Source organism: the organism of the source record quoted next, unplaced genomic scaffold (assembly GCF_019419815.1).
Source record: "Pyrus x bretschneideri cultivar Hongxiangsu unplaced genomic scaffold, Pyrus_bretschneideri_v1 Contig29, whole genome shotgun sequence".
Lineage (NCBI taxonomy): Eukaryota > Viridiplantae > Streptophyta > Magnoliopsida > Rosales > Rosaceae > Pyrus > Pyrus x bretschneideri.
In genome coordinates, this window is record NW_025999601.1 from 3,005,604 (window position 1) to 3,025,996 (window position 20,393).

General features: G+C 35.2%; 1 protein-coding gene across 1 annotated transcript; it reads left to right on the forward strand.

Annotated features, from left to right (window-relative positions):
* Positions 1–17,261: 17,261 nt before the first annotated feature.
* Positions 17,262–19,311, forward strand: LOC103947712 (protein NUCLEAR FUSION DEFECTIVE 4-like). Its single transcript, XM_009358656.3, has one exon. It carries the CDS (start codon positions 17,416–17,418, stop codon positions 19,093–19,095), a length of 1,680 nt encoding a protein of 559 aa, XP_009356931.2. The 5' UTR covers positions 17,262–17,415; the 3' UTR covers positions 19,096–19,311.
* The last annotated feature ends 1,082 nt before the right edge of the window (positions 19,312–20,393 follow it).

Here is a 20,393-nt window from a genome sequence, read left to right on the forward strand (position 1 = left end):
ATAAGTTTGTGGCCCTGAAGCAGGGTTAACATATTGGTAGTTGTACACCAACAGAGATTTACCCATTAATCCCACTACTACTATCCAATCATCATTACAGAACCTTTCAAGATTGGAAACCAAAATTAGTTTGATTCTTGGCAGTACCTGTTAGTATACCACCTATTAGAATTCCTGCGAAGTTTTACTTTCGTCGACATTTCCAGAAATGTCTCTAGTGATAATGTGGTGCTAAAGTGGTAACACTCGACGCTAGAACATTGGGAGGGGGGACAATCACTTTTGGTCCCCAATAGCACTAATCTTCTCAAATGCGCTAGTTATAATTCTGGATCTTCTTGAGGAATATTGTTTTCCATTAAACCTCGATTTAAAGTAGATTATTAGTAAATTTCTTTTCCGACCTTAGAGAATTTCTTTCGAAGATATACTCGTCATTGCGATGTGTATAGGCATGAGAGTATAAATTGTTATACCTTTGATTACCAGTAATCAATTTTCCCTAGAATCAATGAAACCAACTCACAGGACCAGGTCCTTATCAATCTTCCGAAACCATTCACCTGAGCAGGCTCTAACCTGTAATCAACCTACGATGGCATTACTAACTAACGATACTGTCTAATATCCAAAAGTTGTCAACCAGTATTCAGGCGGTATAATTTATGATACCAAACACATGCTAATATCTGGGAGTGATACTTTTGTGCCAAAACCCCAACTCACAGTTTCAGGGTAATGAACAATATCAAAATATCTTAAATGCATTAATTAGCTACACAACTGATAGACTGATTAAATGCGACTATCTGGACCGAGGAAATTAAATCGTCGAAACTTAGGAGCATGCCTTATAGGAGGACAATAAATTCACAGTTGATTTAACCATTTTACCATTTAGGCAACCAAAACCTCTTCAATTAGTCATTTTTCTAATCACCTCCACAGGCAAACATTAGAATCGAAGCACTAGTTAATTTTTTGCTATTAAGGGATTTGAGTAATGAGGAAGTTGTAAGGGCTTTTTAACGCTTGGTGTATAGAAAAGAAGTAGTATGGTACGTTTCGAGGATGAATATCTCTGACATCATTTCTCAAAATTTTACCTAGGCTACCACTGAAGTGGGAAGTAGAATACACCATCGATCCACCTTCTTGTACAACACCTATTTTCCTTGCATCTTCTTGAACAACTCCGACGTCATTGGGAAATAGTTACAAAAGCTTATTGATTAGGAATTTACCTAACCAAACACTTTATCTAGGGAACCTCAAACCTAGTCACGAGGATGATAGACTGAACATTAGGATGGTACCTAGATTCCTGGCAATATAATTAGGTGATGATTAAAATCGTTAACCCATACTTCAAATTGATGGTCTCTCCGACAAACTTCTAAAGTCCTAGTTTTCTTTCATAGCCTGATGAATCCTTAGTAGTCTTATCAACAACTTCGGTAATGAGACGAAATTCTCTAAACACCGACAATCAACTTTATACCAAATTCATCAAATGTTAGCTTTGTTTAGATAGGGTACTTTTCTTAAGAAACGTGATCTCAATAGACGATATTCCTTTCATTTTCCTGAAAGGGTTGTAGCTAATGAAAGTGTGATATTCCCACAAATTATTGCTAGATGCTAATTATTCTTGGCCTTGTCAATCTTATCGACAGTTTGTTAGTGACTTTTTAGCAGTGGCGTTATTCCTTCCATGTTGGCCGAGGAAAATCAGTTTAGTTGAGATGTGGAATATGATTAAAGTTGTGACAATTGACGTGTTGTCTATTTCCTACCTTTGTTCATACACTTTTTGATAACATCGATAATTTCAAAACTCACAGTAATATTTATCTGGATGTATTAGTTATGTGCGAGTCTAGCATGACGAAATATCACTTATGTTTCCCAATGGTTAGAACCGTACGAAATGAATCATTTTATTCCTAACCAATAGTCAGCAATTACTATCCTTACTTGAAAATCGGATGACACTTCTCTATGGAGAAATGTGTCTAGAACCTTTACCAACTTTAGACTTCTCAAATACATTTTCTTTTGAATTGAGCTAAAATTCAGACATCGACTGTAGAAAAACCAAATCAATGCCTACTATTGCACCATCATGTATTACCCTGGTTGTGCAAACGTAATTACTGTTTACCACATCAAAAGGCGTATCTACCCTTGTCCACATTTGACCTGTCCTATTTCATTTCAGTTGGAATTCACAAGTTTTGATATGACATTACTTACAAATCATCAAGAAATCGTTTGAGTGGTTATAATCACTTTCTGTATCTATATGGAGTTAAGAAATATCATCATAAGCTCTCGATACGAGGTATCTTGTACATGTGGAGATTATGATGATGTTTCGGTGGTTATCAACCGAGTTGACAAATCAACCCACTTTCCGTTGGTCTAGAGGGACTACACTTTAGATCACTTGAGAAAATTACTCATTCTTGAATTTACCGTATTTTCTGGTGTTTCAATCAACATCTACTTTGACCATGATTCCATAGTCATCTCTTTGTGCTGGAAGGCATCCTAGTCAACCTTGGGTACGTGTTTACCCTAATGCACTTCGTATTATCTCTTTAAGCAAACAGACCGTCTAGGAGAATCGCTCAGACATTGAAATTTTAGTTGTGACCATTAATTCTTCAATCACCCAACAAATACTCTGCTGAACGAATGGTTACCGTTGATGATTGAATATTCTAGAAGTTACCGTTATAGCGAGATGTTATACATTTAATCTGGTTACCTTGTATTTTAGATTCGATGGGCTTGTTTTGACTCTCAAATTCTTGAGTGTTCTTTTAGCCTTTTCGGCGTGGTTTTTAGCTAAACCTGAGAAAAAAAAATTCAATATGAATCTGCTTGCTCAGGTATGTGTGAATCATAATGTTTGGTTATTTGGTCAGCATGTCACTACTATATCTCACTGTGATACGTGTTTCACTTCCAAGTCTTGGGAAGTTTCCTTGAAAGCCATGAGTACTAAGTTGTTATCCAATACCACATTTCACCTTCAGACTAACGACTAGTCTGAACGAACTATCCAGACCTTAATGGACATGTTGCGTTTTATCCGTTCTACAGTTTTAGTTTGGTTATAACAGACACTTATCTTTGTTCGAGTTGCATGTAACTATGGTTACAATTTTGGTTTGGCTATGGTAACATTTGAGCCGATGTATAGAGATTTTACACACAGTACATAATTGACAGAAGAGTATTGCGAACAGGTATTCGAATGATCGAGATTACGATATAGGAAATTGTATAATATTGACGACGTTGCCAGAGAGGGTAGTAGGATGATTTAGGTGTATTTCCCAATGGGGGTAAGATGGTAATATTGCACCCTTAGGAATTTTGTTACTTACTTATCAAGACGACAATACGTTGTCGGTATTACGGGCTGCAAACCGTAATATTGATAACTTATTTGTTAGATTCGTTAAGTAAGTGGACAGATTGGTCGTTTACGTTAGCTTTTGTATTTGTTTATTTAATTAGTTATTCATTGGTTGGGCTTGACCCAAAGATACTACACACTTATCTTCGGAGTACGTGACGCTACGAGTGCTTAGGTGAAAAATAATTTCTATGTTAAGTTTTGATTTCAGTCCAACTATTTTATATCTTACGTTATTATATACGTATTTTGGCATTATGTTATTATATACCTATTTTGACGTTTTGTTTTATAAAAGTATTGTATTATAGTTTTTTACTAAAGGAGAAGGAAAGTATGAGTTTGAAGGCATGAAAGAGGAATAATTGCAATCCGATCGTGACGGAATAGCATTCTCTTTTATGCAACCGCTCTAACTTGATATCTTGTTTACATACATATTTTCTTCTATGTTTTCACTATTTTATATATAGCAATGTATTTCAAATTTCAGGGATGAAATTTTTTTTTAAGGTGGGTAGATTGTAACAACTCGTCCCTAATTTTACGATTTTATTAATTTTAAAAGAGTGAATTGATGATAATGCCCCTAGAGGCGAGATTGTTGACTTTCGTTGACCATCTTTTCGTGATGCGTATGAGCTACAATTTTACTTTATTATCGAAGCACTAGACGGTGCGAGTGTGTAGCGCAAGCAGAATCGAATTCGGAGTTACAACGAAGATTTTATGAAACTACGAATCTGAGAAATACTTTTGTGAAAAATAACTATTTTATATTTTTTGAAATTATTATATTATTATTTTAATATTTTCTAAGTAGAAATTTTAAATATTTTAATAATTTATTTTGGTTGTGGGACCAACATAGCAGAAACTCTCCACTCTCTTCTTGCCACGTGGCACTCTCTTCTCCACATTTGGATTCTTTCTCACTTTAACCCTCTCTTGCTCTCTCCCTTTCTTTCCTTGGCAAATCCGACGCTGAGAGCATCATTTCCATTCTCTGGCGAACCCCATCGATACCCAGACACCCTCAATGGCACCACGTCGTCCCTCTCCACGATTTTAAAACCAGGAAAAGAGCAAAGCTCCGATCTGGAACCACGCCAAGAAACCCAAGCCCAGTATTCTAAGTTGAATTTTTTTTGTCGACGGTGAGTCTAAAAAATAATCATGTTTTGGTTTGTATTTCTAGCTTTTTCTAAGGTTTTTGGTTGGAGTTTTGGTGCAAAAACGAGCGAAAAAAAACTCCCTAGATTTTCCGGCGAACCCGAGAATGTTGCAAGCTTTTCTGGCCACGGCTGAACCTAATGATGGTATAATTCCATTCATCTCCTTTTAAGCTTCATTTTGGTTGGTAGAATGTGAGAAATTATTGAGATTTAAAGCTAAACAGAGCCGGGGAAGTTTCTCGGCCAAAAATCTGGCCTTCTTCTTGGTTGGGTCCAGCGGGTGTAACCCGCGAGCCCAGATAGGTCAACCCGACCTGATTGGTTGAAAAAAAGGGCCCAATACCGGATCCATGGGCTGGCCCATAAACCCTAAATTTGGATCCAGCCCAGCCCACATCCTAATGGATTTGGAATATTCCTAAAATATTTCTTGGAATATTCTTGAAATATTTTCTAGAATATTCTCTAGAGTATTCCTGAGTCCGTTTTTAACATCCATTTAGTAAAATTTTGAAGTTTTAACGTAGTTGACTGGTTCGGTGTCTTGGTTGACTTTTAGGGTTAACTGTTGACTTTTCATTGATTTTTTTGCAAAATTTGCCCGAGACTCTTCCTAGCATTTTTCGATGCGTTGATTCTAAATCCGTTGTCGGTTTTTCCAAATTTAATCATTTTGGTTGAGTTTTACAAATGGGTCCTAATATTATGCTTATGTGCGATTACTATCGGAGACTCCAACTTTTATCGTTCAAACGGCTACGACTTCGCAAGTATTTGTGAGTAGGTCTTTTCTTTTATGTAGTATATATATTTGTTAGTTTCCATTTATATATTTCATAAAGAATTTGCTACTATACGCCTAGATTAGCTTAATGTTTATAAGATTTAGCGCATTGATAGAAATTATGAAATTATGCTACGTCCTTTGGGATGTACAAGTATGCGTATTATTATTAATGCCTTAATTATATTTATGGTCATGAATAGTATTATGGTGACGTGAATTGCTGATTTACCGATGTACGGTTCTATTTACATTATTAGCTCACGATAAGATTAAAAGCACACCACAAAGTAGCACACAAATGTCCTATTAATTTTCCTTATTAACAATAAGATTTGTCAATTGTAGCATATGAAAATAAGGGTCTTTCCCGCAGAAGATTGTTTTATCTAACTACTTAAAATGTCACAAAAACTAGGTTGTTGTCCCTACTGACCAGCCACCGAAAAATAATTATTAGACCAACTTAAACTTATCTAAAGTCTACGAAATTTTATATGCAGATACTAGACACACAGAGCTATACTCACACAAATTTTTGAGATTTCTGGAGTTGCTTTGCTATTTAAATTAAATCGAACAAAAATAGAATAGAAACAAATTTTTAAGTAGTTCGCAAATTAAGAAAAACAAGTTAGGGGAATTGCTATCCACCACCAAATAATCATGCAAACATGTTATGTTTCATTCAAATTCCTTCTATTTGCGGATGAAGATGCTCAAGTTGGCTCAATGTTAGAACTCAACCTATTACTCTTTCTTATGTAGTATGTTAAGAGAATGGCGTTTTCAACTTAACTTAGTCCCTAGCATGCAATCTAGAATGGCGTGTTCATAGATTTAACAAGTAGAAATCATTAAGAACGAAAAGAGTTTGAGTCATCACAAGGCATCATAAGTATTGGCGTTGTCTTACTTATCCTAGAAATTGGTTCACATGTTAATCGCAATTAACAAGTACTACTCTGGAACATATGTAGGTCCTCATTCGACAAGGGCAGGCACACACATATTCATAGCATTAGAATCCTAGATATGCTTACTAAGTATGCATCCGTAGAAAACACATAAAGAATTCATCAATGAGACTAGTAGTGAACCAATTTTCATCCATTCATAAAAGTAATTCAAACGAAATGTCATAACAAACTTGCAATCATATTCGGGGCTTCAAACAGCCCCTAACTACTAAAAATTTAGTTACACAATTCTTAAGTTAAAACAAAAGATAGACATGAGTTTGAGAAAATAGAACCGAAAGAAATTGACTAAGGCTCTCCGCCCCCCCCCCCCCCCTTCCCCTTTTTCCTTCCTTCCCCAACGTTACTTTTAAACCAATTCTTGTTGCATCATTTTCTTCTCCTTAACTCACCCACTAATAGTCATTTAGTGATGACAATAAGTGAGAGGAAATGGTGAAACAATTGTAACTCTTTGGGTAGCCTTTATGCCAATAACTCCCTCTTAATCCTCATCTTTAATTCCATTTCCTCTGATATTTGAATAGGTGTCAGCTGGTTTGTTCTTGATTGCATCAGTTTTGGCTGCTAGATTTAATAGATTTATTGCTTTCAATGCTTTCTTGTCAGTTACAAACTGCTCAGCCTCTTGTGAACCTTTTAGTGTCAAAACGGCCATAACTTCTTCTAGAAAAATGATATTAACAATCCGCGAAATGCTCCAGAAAATAGACATCCGTAACTTTCCAAGCATATAAGGCTCATTCTCTAATTCATTCTGAGCTGTCCGAAACTTGCTTCCAAAGTCAGCTGACCTGCACAGGCAGTTTTGACGAATTTGTTACTTAAAGTCCCACTTGTGCTATTTTTCTTTTCTTTGCTTGACAAATCCTACAAAACACAAACACAAAGTAAATAACTCAAAAATATAAGGACCTAACTAAGAAAAGACAAGTGAATTTGATATAAAATATATATAGATATGAGCTTATCAGTTCACCTTGTGCTATATTAGTGTTTGTACTCACTCGGGCCAGGGTTAGTTTTTCACGTGTATGTTCACATCATACCATACGCTCACTTTGGATCCATTGTAGGTGCCAGTCCTGTCCTAGATTGTTATAGGCAATTAGGACTCGTATGTGATGCGCCTAGCGCCAGTCTTTACATGATTGTAGTACAAGAACGTAAATCATTATTACACCCAGTCTTGTTCATGTCAAAATACCTTTACATAAACTCATGTGTCAGCATATGTCAATGAGCACTCAATGTGATATGTTTATTTCTGCGAGATATTGTGATTACTAGAAGTTATATGTCTATTTACGAATTTTGTGACGTGTTGAATTCTTGGGATATTGCAGGCTACGGTAAGTATTTTCATACTATACGTAGTATGTATATTTTGAAAACTATACTTGTTTTATGGTGAGGGGTTAGAAAGTTTTCAAAAAGGTTTTTATAAAACTTTATTTTTAGGCTCATTCACCCTTATTTTTCGCCCTTCCAGGTTTTAGTAGGGGTGCAACTCAGGCGGGTTAGGCGAGTTGGAAGGTTAACCTAATCCTAACCCAACTTTTACAATTCAGGATTGGGTTCAGGTTAGGTTTAAATCAGGTTCATTTGGGCTCGGGTTTAATTAGGTTCGGATTTACTTAGGTTGGGTTCGGGTTGCACAACTTTTTCAAGTTTAATCCTGTAACCACTTAGTTTCCAAGAATCCTAAAAAAATTAAGCTAAGTAGCATCAAAGATATTTAAATTCAATTTCATAAATCAAAATTAAAATCTAGTTCTGTAAATTGTATATGTTATAAAGTTAAACTAAATATGAATCTTTCAACCATGCAAAGTTTGAATTAAAATACAAGAAATACCAAAGCTAGGACCAAAAGATATAAAGAAAAAAAAAGAGGAACACTTCATTGTCCAAAGCTAGTACCCAACTCAAGTCTTGTCCTCCAAAAATCACTATAATAGGCATTCCTATTAAATATAGAACAAAACAAAATAGTCAGTTATACTCGTATATGATATATAATCACAACAAGCATTATAATCTCCTAAAAGAAATATAGAAGAGCATAAAATTACCGAATAGAATCAAGTCTTTGTAGTGCATGAAACCCCAGTGCCAAAAGCTTCAACAATATTAGCTACACCTATAAATGAAATTGAACCAAGTTTTATTTCATTACAAAAATTATGAACAAAAAAAAAGTTTAAAATAAATACCTGCTTCAAGCTCCTCAAGGATCTGTAACTTCTCTTCAATCTCAACTGGGGCTGGTGAGTTCCTTAACCAATCTTGTGCACAAATCAAAGATTTCCACTATTTTTGGTGTCAAAAAGCTGCGAAATTGGTCAAGTATTCGACCTCCCTTACTAAATGCAGATTCGGAAGTAACTGTAGAAATAGGAATTGCCAAAATGTCACGTGCCATACAAAAAAGTACACGATATGAAGTTGATTTTTCTTTCTACCAACCTAAAATGTCAAAATCAAATCGATTACTTTCAACTGATTATTCTAAGTAACTCTCCAACTCAGATTTTACTGTGATTTCCTCTTCTCTCAAAAAGTTGTCCCAACCCAAGCTTTCTTCCTCAATAAGTTCATCCACTTCATTCAAACTTGAGATATTAGGACTTTGAGAAAAATTAGTATCCAATGCTTGTGTGTTCTCTAATAAATAAAATTGATACAGCTTCACCGACAAATCTTGAACATTAGCAATTTACTTTCATAAAATTTGGCATAACACCACTTAACATACTTCAACTTGTAACGAGGATCTAGAACCACCGCAATGATTAATAAAGTATTCACTTTATCAATGTTGCAATACTTATCAAACTTGGACTGCATTTTCAAGGCCATGTCACGAAAGTAAGCATCATCACTCTTTGTCCATTTAGAAAGAAGAGTTTGAATCATATTCACTTCAAGAAAATAAGAGTTGGAAGTGGTATGGTGAGACCCTGATACACGCTTTGTAACAATATAAAAATGCTCCAGAAACTTTTGACAAATTTTTCATTGAACTCATTATCATTAGTCATCTCATCTTCCCTCTTGAACTCAATGCTAAAATTTGCATCTTGGTCATGCAAGCCCTCAAATGTACTTTGAAAATCAAGAGCAGCATTTAGCAAGTTGAATTCCAACGTGTTTGCACATCCAAGCACAAATACTTCTTATAGGCAATTCTTTCTTCTCTTGCACACTTCTTAAACGCTTCCAATCTTGAAGGAGAACTTCGTACAAACTTTACATATGCACGAAGACGAGCTAATTAGGTGCTTACATTATTGAGTCCATCCTTAACTATAAGATTCAAAACATGTGCAAAAACACCTGACATGAAAAAAATCACCATCCAACAACAAACTGTTTTTCCTACTGAACCTTTTAACCAAACTTGTTGCTGCTGTATCATTTGAACTCGTACACATGTTTCTACAGCTTGTGCAATGACCTCACCACAATGTGGAGTGGGAACTACCCAAAAATTGATGATTCTTTTTTGTAACACCCAGTCTTTGTCAATGAAATATGCAGTAAGACACATATATCCAAGATTCTGAACAGAAGTCCACAAGTTAGTTGTGAGACTCGCTCGCGAATTTGAAGATTCAAACATCTCCTTCAGCTTTTTTCTTTCCTCTGCATACAATTAAACACAATCTTTTGTAGTTGTTGTACGTGACAACAATTTAAATCTTGGTTATGCAACAGTCATAAATGTTTTGAAGCCTTCCTTCTCCACAAAGCTAAATGGTAATTCATCAACAATAATCATTCTAGAACATGCAAATATTTTCTTACAATAGATGCATTGTGCCTCACCAGACCTACTTGCATCCGCATTTAGAAATCTTTCATAATGTGCCCAAACTTTAGACTTGGGTTCATATACTCTTTTGCGTTTTGATGGTACCTGAGGTTTAATTGTAGCATTTTGAGGCTCTACAGGAGCAGCTGGCAGAGGCTCTTGGAGTAGTTGTCTGATTATGCTCTGCCATATATGACAATCAAATGGACCTGAACAATTAACACATGAAACAAAATATTAATATATGACAACAAAAATAGCTAATAGGAAGTAACATAAACATATAAGACAGAAAGATGTCAAAATTTTAATTACGTTTGTATAACCATACATGAGGAACTAAGTAATTGAGATTTTATCAGATTACCTAGAATACTTTTTTTTATTTTTTATAACTCTTTCTTCACTTTCATGCGATATGATTCGTCCCTAATAAAACTTTTAGTGTATATTATATTATATGATTAAACCAATAGGTCCATTGATCAAGGAGAACAGACTTACTGTGTTGTTTAGGTAGGCTGTAGAATGAAAGAAGGTAGACCGAGTTGCTGTCTTTCTGAGCAATTGCTTCTGGACACAAAGAAATTTAGGGTTTGGAGTCTAACAATTTAATATATAGCTTTAGGGTTTATGGATTTAAGGGTAATTTATTAAAATATATATTAGAAAGGATATGGGTTTTTGAACTTGGCTCACTTAGGTGGAATATGAATATTAATTAATATGGGCCACAATCAAGTTTAGTTAATCGGGTTGGGTTGGGTTGGGGATAAGCGGGCAAATGATCAACCCAACTCAACCCAATCAATGAACGAGTTGAAATTGAGTTGGGTTCGGGCAGGTTATAACGAAAAAAAACCCGCTTGTTCGAGTTTAAAGTCGGGTTGGACATGAGCGGGTTCGGATTGGCCCAACCCAAGTTGCACCCCTAGGTTTTAGTAGCTGAGCCTTTGTGTTGACGAGGATTTTTGGCAAATCTTCGTATAGGAGGTTAACTTCAATGGTATACTTCTCAATCTACTTTATTGTACTTTACTTATGCTCTAACATCACATGTTAAATGGGTTCATTCCCGCTCACTTGCGCACTCTTACATCTAAACACTTTTAGGTTTAAACTTGCTCACTTTTTACTCATCACTACATTTTATGGCTTCGTCACCCTTCTGATGACAACCAGCACAGCTCGATTCGGAGTCCAATAAACATTTCGGGTTGGGGTGTGCCAAAAACTGAGATACAAATCAAGCTAAAATTTAAATGTATTTTTTGTAAAACAAAATTTGAAATTTCTAAAAAATTATGAACCTGTTCTAACTTTTCTCTACATTGATTTGTTAGTTAAAATGACTGGGCTGGGATTTCAATCTACTGGGCCTTGCCCTGCGTTGCATTCTAATGTGCCGAACACTAAATTTAACCCCAACAGATTAAAAAGAGATGGGCCTAATGAATCGTGAGATTGAAATGGTTTGAAGGAACTTTACCTTTGTAATCATACTTTTACACTTAGACCAAGTCCAATAGATTTGAGTTTTAAACCCGTAAGGCTTTTCAAGTCATTAGGATAAAATAAGGTTTTGGGTTAAACTTATTTTTGAGCCAAAATTTAGACTAAAAAATGAGTCGAGGATAGTGGCTAGGAGCCTGAACCTATTTGCTAACGCTATTGGGCACTCGTGGAAAGATCAAAGACTTTTTTTTTTGTTGGACAGCCCACGTGGTTGGACTGTTGGTTTATCCGCAAATCCAAATACAATTTTTTTAAAAAAAATTAAATTAAATTTATAAATACATTAAATGTAATGGTTGAGATCGAATATGAGCAAATTTAACAGTACAAAAAAGATCAAATTGTCCAAACTAAAACCAACGGCAAAACAATTGTAAAATTATTTAAATCAAAATCCCCAAAAAAACTCTACATATACCTATGTATTTTGTTCAAACATCCACACAAAATTCACTTTCGTCAAACAAATCCTTCATTTTTTTTCTTTCTACCACTTATGTATTTGTGTTTAAGAATGCGGTTGGTTGTGTGGTTTTCCATGTTCTTTCATGTGGTGCATGTGTAAGAATGAGGTAGGTTTAGTGATTTTTCATTATTTATTGGAATTTAGATATTTTTAGGTAATAATGTTCATAAAAATACATTATGATAATCTACGTAAATTTTATTTTTAAACAAGTTTTCCCAAAAAAAAACTAAATTAGGCTAAAACCATTCTTTAATAATCTTGGACTAAAATTTTAAGCTAAAACTATAGGAGAAGAAAAATCATTTCTCAGTTAAAACCTAAATTTTCTAGGCTAAAAATTTAGGTTTTAACCTCAACTATTGGAGTTGGTCTTACAGAAGTATAACCATTACAAATTTACAATCATGCTAAACGAAGTTTTTTTGTGTTAAAACTCTTAATTTTTTTCCCTGATACAACGATATATTTATATTAAAAAATACAAAATAAATTAGTATCAAACTCTCTATTTACGAGTTTAGAATCTATGATATCTCAATTACAACTGAATGTCATGTTTGTTTTGCTAATAGTCGATGGCTTAATATATATCTACAATGACTGTCCAATATGTCTGTGAAATGTGAAGACAGAACTGTATATACCACTTCTAAAATGTAGGCTAACTTTATATACCACTTCTAAAGAAGATGTGATGACTATACCACACATGCAACATATTTATATGTTGCATAAATAATGGATTATAGTTTTCAAAATAAAATAAAATAATAATAATGGGTTATTATACAAAATGGTCCCTAAGATTTGCATGATCAATATAAATGATCCATGAGATTGAAAATCAATAGAAAGGTTCCTGAGATTGTCTAACATCCATGATTTTGGTCTTTCCGTTAAAAACTCTTTGGGCAATTTTTAAAGCTTCGTAACTCAATCGATTCTTAACCAAATTCGACCCATAATATATCAAAATGAAGATAAGAAAGTGTATAACAAGATTATACCTATTTGGAAGCCCAATGATTGCCGGAGATGGCTAAAAAATAGCCTGAAAGGTGACTCGTCCGCGGGAAAACTGGAAACTCTCCGGAAACTGGGTAAAATTTAAACGTTCATAACTTCTTCAATACTCAACCAAATCGAGTGATTCACAAACGAAAATCATACTTCTTGCCAAGACAAAGAGAATGATATCTTTCTTTACTACTAACTCACCGTGGTTTGGCTGAAAAATTGCTCGAAAGTAGCTAACTTGAAAATGGTTAGCCACTTTCAAGCTGTTGTCCGACCAAACCACGGCAAGTTAGCCTTCAAAAAATGTATCATTCTCTTCTTCTCGTCAAGAAGTACTATTTTCGTTTTTGAATCACTCGATTTGGTTAAGTATTGAAGAAGTTCCGGCAAGTTTTCCAGTTTTTCCGCGAACCAGTCACCTTTCAGGCTATTTTCCAGCCATCTCCGACAACCATTGGGCTTCCAAAAAGGTATGATCTTATTCTACACTTTCCTATCTTCATTTTAATATATTATGGGTCGAATTTAGTTAAGAAACGATTGAGTTACAAAGCTTTGAAAATTGTCCAAAATCGTTTTTAATGGAATGACCAAAATCATGGATTGTGGACAATCTCAGGGACCATTTCTATTGGTCATGCAAATCTCAGGACCATTTTGTACAATAGCCCCATAAATAATTGACTGACCAATAAAACAACATCTATTAGATTAGTGAACTTCGTTATTAGTGCTTCAAAAAAAATCCTAAAAGCCCATATTGTGTGTAATCTTTGATGTCTGGTTTTTTTTCTCTAGGGTTTGCCCCCATTCAAGTAAGAGAAATTCCTACATACATAAAAACATAAGGAAGATGAGCAATTTGCTGCAAAATTTTAGCCCTCATCTAATCAATATGTGTGGACTTCGGAGATGGATGCGAAGGGAGTGGTGACAGTTATCAACTCGGGAGAGACCTGTTTCGAAATTGAAAGCAAATTATTATTGGGTGATGTTACAAGCATTGAAAAAGGCCATTCCGTTCTTTTTACGTGTTCATGAAAAGAGCGTGAAGCCAATGTTGTGGCACATGAACTAGCACAATTTTCTGTTTAACGTGTAGTGTATTCTACTACCAAAAGGGACAACGGATTCGGAAGCATGCACCTACCCCTCTTTCCTTGTTCATATTAAAACTCGTGACAAATTATTCCTAAGATATTTTATGAAAATATACACTCCTTTAGGTCTAGTGATAGAACATAACTTAGCTACTGAAAAATAACATATGTCCAAGTAATTAATTTTGTAATTACAGATTGAATATGTATCCGTCTATGATTGGCTAGCAGCATGAGCTGCTACTGATTTTTCAACAACCAAATACTGTTCTATCACAAGGTGTACAGGAGTTTTTATTTTCATAAAATATATTTGGATGAAGCCAATGGCCCAATCTTCTCAGATTCATTTCATGTGTCTTTTTTCTCTTTTTTCCCCGACAGATTTTTTTATTTTGTCAGTCATGAAAACATCCTATACGGCTATACTGTTCTAAATAGTTGGATCGATATCAGCTCCAAATATGGCTAGCCATACAAGTGTTTTTTCATGAGAGATTTTGATTTGAAATTAAATATCATTTCACAAAAAGAATTTCTTTGAAGGAAACACAATAGTCTTTATAGTCGCTAGTGGTGGCCCTCAAGAATACTGTGATAACACCAATTATTCAAAATAGCTTACCAAAGTTGGACATTTTGTAATGCCAATCATCCCGAGAATCACTTTGGTGGAGATAGTGATTTTAATATGTATCATCTGCCGATTCATGTCGTACACCAATGTGGTACAAATATAACGCCTTTTTGGCATAACTTACAAAATTGTGCATAGATTAAAAACGGCATAATTTTCAACATTAAATATAAGATTAACGTAGAAAACAAAAATAAAAGATATGAAGTTAACGTTAAATATAAGATTAACGTAGTAAATAAAAGTAAAAGATACAAAGTTAAGGATGCATTAGTAGACTTTCAAGGTAATAAGAATTTATTAACAAACCGTTAAGAACATACATAAGACAAACATGTCAAACGTAATCAAGAGGATGCACATACTAAAATAGAGATCACATAATTTGAAACTTAACACACTCGCTATTAATACAATACAACGATGCATTAGAGGGTTAAATTACATGGATTCTATGGTTGCAACCTAGTGACTGATAAGTAAAAGTATAGGATGAAGCTTTCAAGTCTCCCTCAAGTTCAAGTATTTTAGTCCTGGGAAACTTGATCACTTTCTACACTCGTCATTTGCAGAAGATTCCTACCCTAAATGTGAAAGGCTTTTTATGGTGGTGGGGGAATCATGCAAGAAATGTGGCTTATTGCAGGTCCACACTAACCTACTACGGTACCACTTTAGGTGGATTTTGCCTTTTCCATGGAATCTGGATCCTTACCGGATCTTCTTTACAAGGATTTCGAGCATCCTTGGATCGTATTCATTCATTTTATATGATAAAAATTATTTTAAATATTTTTATTTAAAATTAAACACAAACATTACTTGACAAAAACTGACAGCACAATGTACGATAAACAAACATAATTTACGAATTCATAAGATACTGTTGGTTTTCCATGACCTGGATTTATAAAGCTTCGAGCCTACAAGTTCATCAGTTTTGTCATGATTGGATTGCATCTGCTATTTTCGTTTATGGCCCCCCAATATAATGTGAAAAAGGGAATTATCCTCCGTGATGTCATCCTTAATGCGTGCTTACAATAATTATTTGAAGTGTTCGGCGTTAAAAAAAAGTGTCAAAATCGATAGTCTAAATTCATTAGTGAAAAATGCTCGACTTTACTAAAAGATAGAATTTGCGTTATCACTAATTCTATGCCGGTAATCCAACTTTTACTTGGTGTACACTAGCACGATCATATCATTTATGATCGATGTTCATCAATACGATAAGATTTTTGATGCTTGTGCCTAAGGTCAACACAAGTATAATATTAATTAATTAATTAATTAAGAAAGAAAATAACATGATTTAAGGATAAGAATTTTGAAAATAAGGCTTCTATTCATATAATTGAAATAAGGAGATGAGGCTGCACTCTACAAATATAATTCAAAAGTATAAGATCTGTCACAAAACTTGTAAATATACTATAGAAATAAGAAAATATTCTAGTGTTAGTTGCGTGTGAATACTTGACGCAAGTATATATATAGCTGTTTATAGAATTTATTGTGGATGACACACTCATCAATAATTGTTATAGTATTACAACTCAAATTGAATATAAGAAACACACTCATTTTAGTGAGAAAAGCTTATGCGTAATGAGTCTCATACTTTTATTATGTGTTCTGCAACACTCATTCCATGATAAAATCAAACAATAGAGTAGAAACGTTTGTTATGAAAAACCCCAAGGCCATGAAAGATAAAAGAGGCCAAGTGACCTTAAAGTTGACTTTAACTACTAAGATCTGTGAGCCCGTGACATTGGGGAAATAAAGATATTGCAAAAGTGGGTCCTCCTCAACTCATATAAAACCAACAGGATCCTTTCTGGATTCTTTTAGCGAGAATCCCAGAGATATGTAAATTGTGTCCGTTCATCATACATTATACAGTTATTTTTTTTTCAAATACTGTTTATATTTATTTTTAAATAAAAATATTTAAAATGATTTTTTACCACACGATGTACAATGAACAGACACGATTCACGAATTTTTGTGATCCTTACAAAGAGGATCTGACAAGAATCCAGACTCACTTGCATTGAGGATCCTTTCCAGATTCTCTTTGTGAGGATCTCGGGGATTCTGCAATCACGTCCGTTCATCGTACATTGTGTTAATCAGTTTTCATCAGGTTCTATTTATACTCAATTTTAGATAAAAAAATTTCAATAATTTCTGATCGTAAAATATACGATGAAAATATGTGATTGAAGAATCATCGGGATCATCACAAAGAGGATCCTCATCCTCCCACTTGATCCCTCACTATGCTTTATTTATACTACAGCCCTTTTGGCCTTTAGTACTAGAAATATCTGAATCAAACCAATCCCAAAGACCATCTGCAAATTTTCTTTTCCTCAGATCTTCACAAAAAAATACACAAATTTCTGCTAGCCACACCTACTAAATTTCCTTTGCAGTTTAGCCCGACGAGAAACAGCGCACCGGAATACCGCCATCGCAAAAAATGAGCATCAAGAGAGGGAGTGAACCATTTCAATTTGCAGTCCATGTGGTTAAAGGAAGATGGTTCTCAGTTTTTGCCTCATTTCTCATAATGGCAGGAGCTGGAGCTACTTACCTCTTTGGTGTCTACTCCAAGCAGATCAAGTCCTCTCTTGGCTATGACCAAACTACCCTCAACCTGCTAGGGTTTTTCAAGGACCTTGGTGCAAATGTTGGTGTCCTCTCAGGGCTCATTGGTGAAGTCACACCAACATGGTTTGTCCTCCTCATTGGCTCAGCCATGAATTTTGCTGGCTACTTCATGATTTGGCTTGCTGTTACTGCCAAAATCCCCAAGCCAAAAGTTTGGCACATGTGCCTCTACATTTGCATTGGAGCCAACTCTCAGAATTTTGCAAATACAGGAGCTCTTGTCACATGTGTGAAGAATTTTCCGGCTAGTCGCGGCGTTATGCTTGGATTGTTAAAGGGGTTTACTGGACTCAGTGGAGCTATGTTCACTCAAATTTACTTGGCGGTTTATGGAAACAACTCGAAATCCATGATTCTTCTCATTGCTTGGCTTCCGGCTGCGCTGTCGGTAATTTTCGTGTACACCATTAGGCCAATGAAGTTTGTTAGGCAACCCAATGAGCTCAGAGTGTTTTACCACTTCCTCTATGTCTCAATTGGTCTTGCTGTTTTCCTCATGGCTATGATTGTACTTCAGAAGCAGGTTGATTTCTCACAAGCTGCTTATGCTGGAAGTGTTTCTGTAGTTTGTTTTTTCCTTTTTGTCCCTCTTGGTATTGCAATTAGAGAGGAGTTAAACCTATGGAATCTCATGAAACAACCTGTTGATCCTCCAACCGAGTTAACTGTTACGAAACTTCCTGCACAAGAAAGTGAAGTGAAAGAGAAGCAAGAAAAGAAAACAAAGATTTCTTGTTTTGTTGATGTATTCAACAAACCAAAAAGAGGAGAGGACTACACAATCTTACAAGCATTGCTAAGCATTGACATGCTCATTTTGTTCATCGCAACACTATGCGGGCTCGGATCAAGCCTGACAGCAGTGGACAATTTGGGGCAAATTGGTGAGTCTCTTGGATATCCGACTAAAACAATAAGCTCATTTGTGTCATTGGTAAGCATATGGAACTACTTTGGGAGGGTTTTTTCGGGGTTTGTCTCCGAAAGCCTATTGGTAAAATGGAAAGTCCCCAGACCCCTAATGATGACTCTTGTTCTTCTTCTGTCCTGCGTTGGCCACCTCCTCATTGCATTTCCTGCCCCGGGATCAGTCTATGTGGCATCCGTGATCATCGGATTTTCTTTCGGTGCTCAATTGCCATTGCTTTTCGCAATCATTTCCGAGCTCTTTGGGCTCAAGTACTACTCCACATTGTTCAATTGTGGACAGCTTGCAAGCCCCCTCGGGTCTTATATTCTGAATGTGAAGGTTACCGGCATGCTGTATGACAGAGAAGCATTGAAGGAGTTGGCAAAGAGTGGGATGGCGAGGTCTTCGGTGAAGGAGCTGATCTGCCTTGGGAACCAATGTTATAGGTTGGCATTCTCAATTTTAGCTGCTATAACATTCTTTGGTGCAGTTGTTTCGTTGATTTTGGTGGTGAGGACAAGAGAGTTTTACAATGGTGATATTTATAAGAAGTTTAGAGAGGAAGCAGAGGACTCCTAGATTTTTTGTTTTTTTGGAACACCACCATCTCTTGCATTTGACAAGATGTGGAATTTGATATGTTATGCACTCAGAATTGTTGGATTAGAGTTTCTTGAGAAATGAAGTGCACCAAGAAGCAGTTGGACATTCTCCTGGTGAACAATATATGCATACGCTACTACTACTGAAAAGATGTATTTTGTAAGCAAATGGCAATTGTTTTGTGATTTCTCACTTGTGGTGTCTTCATTTACAATTGGGCACTTTTTATTTCTTTTACCACTTGGTCTGTTTTGGCGAGCAAGGAGACGGATAGTCGGTGCCAGAAAAATGCGTATGCTATTCTACTGTCAATTTGAATCACGCATTCTAATAAAAATTAATGTGGTCAAATATATATCCCTACTACACCATACAACTTTTATCACCTAATTTCTTCAGTTCACAAAAAAAAAAAGACTTGACGTATAAACGAACAAAACTTTGGACATATTAGAGCTGCCATCCATTTACGACAAATCCATGTCACTGCGGGTAATTTCACCAGCTCCACCAACATCTCTTCTTTTTTTTTTCTCTTGAAATTGTCGAATAAGAGCTGAAAACTTGAGCATGTTGCCATGTTAGGCATAGCCATCAAACAGATGAGTTGGATAAACCGTGGTCAAAATTTACGAATTTTTTTTTTCAATTACAAATTGTAGGAAATCGAGTTATAAACTTATCATAATCGTAATCTATTACCTCACTTTCTCCCTCGAGAAAAAAACTTACGCGATTCTATAGAGTAATACGCAAGTTATAGACTCTATTAGTTATTATATGTGAGCCTCTCCGTGTAGTGATATGAATATAATTAGATTCAAGTCCAAATGGGAACAAAACCAATCAGCTTTATGCTACTTAATGCTAAGGAAGTAGTGATATATTTTATTTTTTTCATTTATAAGTGAGAGATTTTAAGTTTGAATTTCGTGAATGACAAATTCGATACAATTTATTACTCAATCCTTTAGTGTAAATATATTGTTGTATTGTAAAAAGAAAAATGCTAAGAAGACTCTCAAAAATAGGACTCTCCATGGACCATGCCACCTCATTTTTTTGCACAATGTTGACATGGAAATTAATGTTAAAAGAGAATTCATGAAGAGTCTCGCTTTGAGAAAGTCTCCTTAGCATTTCTTGTTAGAGTATGAGTGTGATTCATACGGTTTGGTAATAATCCTTGTTGTCCCAGATTGCTATAAAGAAGTCTTAATATGTTTATGAGAGTTAATTCGACTTTGGTTTGGATTGAAACTCTGTGTTGATAA